The 6,105-nt window shown below is 68.1% G+C and overlaps 1 protein-coding gene across 1 annotated transcript; it reads right to left on the bottom strand.

The window, feature by feature from the left end:
• Positions 1-97: 97 nt before the first annotated feature.
• LOC309685060 (rap1 GTPase-activating protein 1-like) lies at positions 98-5,376 on the bottom strand (the record flags this gene model as incomplete). Its single annotated transcript, XM_082500868.1, has 14 exons — positions 5,332-5,376; positions 5,213-5,251; positions 4,912-5,097; positions 3,887-3,981; positions 3,730-3,808; positions 3,596-3,649; positions 3,418-3,501; positions 3,224-3,324; positions 3,008-3,137; positions 2,287-2,442; positions 2,107-2,178; positions 1,924-2,010; positions 358-495; positions 98-241 (listed from the first exon to the last, which is right to left on the bottom strand). Coding segments are annotated over exons 1-14 (1,404 nt in total), but the record flags the coding sequence as incomplete, so codon positions are not given.
• Between the last annotated feature and the right edge of the window lie 729 nt (positions 5,377-6,105).

Here is a 6,105-nt window from a genome sequence, read left to right as displayed (position 1 = left end):
TGGGCGCGGCCTCAGCCAGGGGCACCGCTCGGCGGGCTGGCCGGGCGGTGGGCGTGGCCAGTGCGGCGGGGGCGTGTCCCGGGGGCGGGGCACTCACGCAGGCGGCCCCCGGGGCGCCGTCGGGGGCTCCGGCGGCGGCGACGGCGGCGGCGTTGGCGGCGTTGGGGGGGGGCGTTGGGGGGGCCCGGCGGGGTCCCAGCCCCACGGCCTCCAGGGAGGGGCTGCGGCCCCGCAGCGCCCGCTGCAAGGCCCCCCGCGCCCCGTCAGCACCGCCCGGTACCGCCGGGCGCCCCCACCCCGGTGTTTTTCTCCCCCTTTCTCCCCGTTTCCCCCCCCCCCCCCCCCGCCGAGCCCCACCTTGAAGGACTCGAAGAAGCCCGGGGCGGCGGCACCGTTGTCGGGGCGGTCGTCGTCGGGGCCCAGCCCCAGCATGGCCTGGCTGCGGGCCTGCAGCTCTTCGTGCAGCGTCTCCAGCAGCGCCGCCCGCGTCCGCTCCTGCGCACCCGCACCGCTGCCGCCCCACGCGCGACACCCCCCCCCCACGCGCGACAGTCGTGTGTCGTCGACCCCCTCTCTTCCCCCCCCTCCCCTCCCCCCCAGCTACCGGGCACCAGTAGCACCCGACCCAACCCCCCCCCGCCCACCCCCGCACAGCCCACGCGGCCCCCCACGTCCTGCACAGCACCCGGTGTACACGGCACCCCCGCACACAGCACCCACAGCAGGCACGGCACCCACGCTCAACACTGCAGGCACCCACCCCCCACCCATGCACAGCAGCACCCAGGGTACGCAGCACCCACGCACACGGCATCGCCGCGGGCACAGCACCCACACGGCACAGCCACCCACAATATGTGGCACCCACCCCCACAGCACCCACAGCAGGCAGTGTACACAGCACCCAGATGACGTGCAGCACCCACATGCGTGCCACTGCTGCAAGCATGGCCCCCCCCCGTGCGTATACGGCACCCATGTGCACAGCACCCACGTGCACAGCACCCACAGCACCCGGTGTACACGGCACACACCCTCCAGCACCCACCCCCATGGCACCCACCCACGTCAACACTGCAGGCACGCCCCCCCCCCCCCCCCCCCATGCACAGCAGCACCCGGTGTATGTGGCACCCATGCACGTGGCATCACCGCAGGCACAGCACCCACGTCGTGCACAGCACCCACAAGACATGGCACCCACCCGCACAGCACCCAGGGTACGTAGCACCCATGTGCATGGCATCACTGCAGGCACGACGCCCACGGCGTTCACAGCACCCACATGCACAGCACCCACTGCTGCAGGCACACACGCGTCCCATCACCCCCCATGCACAGCACCCACATCGTGCACAGCACCCGGCATATATGGCACCCACGTGCACAGCACCCGGTGTACGCGGCACCCACACACACAGCACCCACACACGTCACTGCTGCAGGCACGGCCCCCCCCATCCCCCCATGCACAGCAGCACCCGGTGTATGCGGCACCCACGCAGGCACAGCACCCACAATACGTGGCACCCACCCCCACGGCACCCACATCGTGCATGGCACCCACCCCCACAGCACCCAGTGTACGCAGCACCCACGTGCCGTGCAGCACCCTGCAGGCATGCCCCCTCCCCCCCCTCCATGCGCAGCAGCGCCCAGCGTAGACGTCACCCACACGCACAGCATCACCGCAGGCGCAGCACCCACACCCGCAGCACCCACGCCACGCGCAGCACCCACGTTGTGTCCGGCACCCACCCGCCCCCACGGCATCCCCGGCCCCGTTTGCAGGCGCAGCGCCCGCACCCACAGCACCCACGCCATGCCCAGCCCCCTCGCAGGAGTGACCCCCCCCCCTCCCCACCACCTCAGATCCCCGTCACCCTCAGCACCCCCGTGCTCAGCACCCACATCTGCACCCACCTCCAGCTTGGCGAACTTCTCAGCCTTGTAGCAGGCGTACTCGGCGTTGATGAGCTTGGTCAGCAGGAACTCCTGGAATTCGGGGCCCTGCGGGGATGAGGGGGGCAGCCCGGGGGTGGGTGCAACCTGGGGAACACCCCTCCCCATCCATCCCCTCCCCCAGCAGCACCCATGGGTGCTCACCTTCCTGAAGACGGCGGGGTCGGGCAACGGCGGACCGAAGAAGGGCACGTCGTCACGGGCGGTGACGGAGACCTGGGGTGGGGTTTGGGGGGGGGGGGGGGGAGTGATGATGATGGGGTACCCCACAGGGATGGGGAAACTGAGGCACGGGAAGGGGATGGGTGGGTGGGTGGGGGGTACCTTATAGAGGGTGCCCTGGGGGCCACCCTGCTCCAGCTGCACCACCACGAAGGCGTGGAGGAAGTTGGAGGCGATCATGTCGGGGACGAAGGGGGTGTTCTCGTCCTGGAAGACGATGGCCACGATGTCATTGCCGATGTGACGCTTTCGCTGCAGCTGGTGGGGACAGGGAGGTGACACGGTGACACACACACACACACACGGGGGTGGTGACGCCGAGGGGGCAAAGGGAATGGCAGATCCTGTGCCCCATAGGTGGTCCCCAGCACCCATGGGTGCCCCTGAAACTCTTGCGACCCGTAGACACTCGCCAGCACCCATGGGGTGTGCTGACAGCCCTCGTGCCCCATAGGTGCCCACTAGCACCCAGGGGTGCCCTACCAGCCCCTGTGCCCTAGAGATGCCCCCCCACCCACCCATGGGTGCCCCTGGAGGTTTTGCACCCCATAGACACCTCCCCATCACCCATGGGTTCTCTGCTAGCCCCTGCATCCCACAGGTGCCCTCCCATCACCCCTGGGTGCCCCAGGAGCCCCTACACCCCATGGACACCCCCAAAGCACCCATAGGTGCCCCACCAGCCCTTGCACCCCATGGGGGTGCCCCAGGAACTCCTACACCTCCATCCCTCCCCTTCCCAAGCAGCCATGTGTTTCCCCCCCCCGCCACCATTGCCCCCCACCTTCCTCCATCCCCCCTGTAGCACCCATGGGTGCCCCACCTGCTGGGCGTCCCCCTCGGTGTAGGGCAGCTTGGTGGAGACGTGGAACATGATCTCCTTGTCGCGGAAGTGGCAGTAGACCGACTCGCTGCCCGTCTGCCCGTGGGTCACGTCCAGTCCCCCCCGAAACCTGGGTGAAAGAGTGGGTGGGTGGGGGGACCAGCACCCTGAACCCGGGCTCCATGGGTGCCCCCCACCCAGCACCCCGTCACCCACCCCTTGAAGTCCCGCAGCTGCACCCGTTGACCCAACACGTCGAGGAATTCGGCGAACGCCGGGCTCTCCTCCGTGGTGCCGAAGAGCTCCTCCTCGGAGGTCTGCGGTGGGGGTGGACATGGGTGTCAGCACCCACCCGGGATACCCCCTCCCCCCACCCCTGCACCCTAACCCCCACCCACCCCACCCCATACCTGCCCCAGTTTTTGGTAGATGACCCCAAATTTGAAGTGGTTGCTGAGCACGTGCTCGTCGAAGGCGAGGATGAGGCGGGACGCCTGTGGGGTTGGGAGGGGGCGGCGGTTGGGTGGGGGGCACCCCGAGGTGCCCCCCACCTATGGGTGCCCCCCCACCCCCCACCCCCCTGCTCACCTTGGGGTAGAGGACGGGGTAGAAGCGATCCACATTGACATCCTCGCACACCAGCTGCGGGAAGGATGGGTGATGCGATGGGTGGCCCAGGGTGGGGGGGCACCCATGGGTGCTGCCGGAGGTGTCGCACCCACCTTGGCCATCTGCACCACGTTGGGGAACTCAGCCAGGCAGGAGATGGGCACCACGTCGTGCAGGGTGCGGGCGCGGGTGCTGCCGGGTGAGGAGGGGGTCAGGGCGGACCCCTACCCCCAGCCAGCACCCATGGGTGCCCCCCGGCACCCTGCTCACCGCAGCAGCAGGTGGAGGTGCTCCTGCTCGTCGTACTTGAGGGAGAAGACAAGGTGGCCCAGCGCCGGGTCCAGGGAGTAGTAGTTGAAGTGCTCCTGCAGGGAGGGGGGCTAAGCACCCATGACCTCGCCAATGGGTGCTCACGCTGGCTGGCACCCATGCATGGGGCACCTGTGCCCACGAGCACCAATATCCATGAGCACCCATGTCTATGGGGCGCCCATGCCCATGGGCCACCCATCCTACAGACACTTGTAGGTTCTCCATGCCCATGGACACCCATGTCCACAAGCACCCATGCTATGGGGCATCCAGGTCCCTGAGCACCCATAACCCTGAGCACCCATCCCCATGGGGCACCCATGTGCATGAGCGCCCACACATACCACCACCTATGGAGCACCTACACTGATGGCCACACGTGCAACGAGCCATCCATGCCCATGAGCACCTGTGCCATGGGTCACTCAGGTTCCTGAGCACCCATAACCGTGGGCACCCATACTTATGGAGCCCCCATACACATCCATGCCCATGGGGCACCCATGTAACGGGGCACCCATGGTCAATAAGCAGCCATACGCACATGCACCCATGCCATGGGGCACCCAGGTCCATGAGCACCCGTACCCATGGGGTTCCCATGCCCATAGTGACTTGCACCCATGAGTCACCCATGTCCATGGGCACCCATATGCAGGAGCACCCATGCCATGGGGCACCCAGGTCCATGAGCACCCACCCACACAAGCACCCATGCCCATACATACTCGCACCCATGCATCACCCATGTCCGTGAGCACCCATACCCGTAGGGCTCCCATGCCCATAGACACCCACACCCACCTCCATGAGCACCCATACACACAAGCACCTATGCCATGGGGCACCCAGGTCCATGAGCACCTCCATGCAGGAGCACCTCTGCTTATGAGGTCTCCATGACCGTGCCCACCCATACCCATGGGGAATCCACCCACCCACGCCAAGCACCCATGCCTGGAGCACCCACGGGGGGGCCTCACCTTGCCCAAGAAGTGCTTGCGGTAGATCTTGGCCGTGTGGTTGCCCTCAAGCCTCGCCCTGGTGCTGGGTGCTGGGGTGGGGGGGGACTCGGGTGCCTCGCTCAGCTGGTGGTTGGTGCCCTCAATCCAGTAGCCCCCAAACTGCGGCAGGAGGATGAGGGGGAACGGCCCCTCCCGGCCCAGTACCTGCACCCACAACCCAGATGGGTGCTTTGGCCACCCAACCATCAACCCACCCGCCCACCCACCCAGCCGCTCGCCTGCCCTTGCACCCGTCTCTGGAGGGGAGCGGGTGCTCTACCTCGTGCACGCTGGGGTAGGGGATGTAGTCCTCCTCCGTCTGCAAGACAACAGAGTGGGTGAAGGCCACGCTAGCACCCATGGGTGCTGGTTGGGTGCCCCCACCCCAGCGACGCCTACCTTGAGCGGTGGGGGGACGGCGTGGCGCTGCTGGGCCATCCTGCTGCCCTGCAGGAGATGAGGGTTGTGGGTGCCCATCACCCCGCCTCGGGCTGGGTACTTTTGGGTGGGGAGCACCCATGGGGGGAGGAAGGGGGCTTACCTTGGGGTGGGGTGGCCGAGGGGGTGGCGGTGCTGGTTGGGGACACGTCTAGGTGCTTTGGGGGGGTCCTGGAAGGTCCATGGCGTTTCCTGGGGGAGAGGAGAGCTCCCCCGCAGCCCCTCGCCGTGACGCCTGGCCGCTCGGGGCAGCGGCGTTAACCCTGAAGCCTACTGATGGCAGCAAGCCAAGCGCCGCCTCACTGGCTGCCAGGAGCCGGCGGGCCAGGAGCGGCGGGGGCCAGGTCACTACATGGTGGGGGTGCCCGGCTGCTGACCCCCCCCGCCCCCCTCCCAAACTCATCACACCCCCTTCACCCCACCCCACAGCCCCCCCCCCCCTTACCCGAAAAGGCGCCCCCTGATGGTGGGAGGCGGCGCCGCACGGGGCAGCACCACGGACAGCGCCGGGAGCGGCAGCGCCGAGCACCGCCCGCGACGGGGACACGGCGACACGGGGACACCGGGACATGGGGACACCGGGACATGGGGATATGGGGACACAGGGAAGCCGGGACATGGGGACACAGGGACATGGGGAGACCGGGACATGGGCACACGGGGATATGGGGACACCGGGACACGGGGACATGCGGACACAGGGACATGTGGACACGGGGACATTGGCCCTGCTGC

This window comes from Vanellus vanellus (assembly GCF_965231255.1).
Source record: "Vanellus vanellus genome assembly, contig: HAP1_SCAFFOLD_2470, whole genome shotgun sequence".
Taxonomy (NCBI): Eukaryota; Metazoa; Chordata; class Aves; order Charadriiformes; family Charadriidae; genus Vanellus; species Vanellus vanellus.
This window is presented reverse-complemented; position numbering and strand designations above follow the sequence as displayed.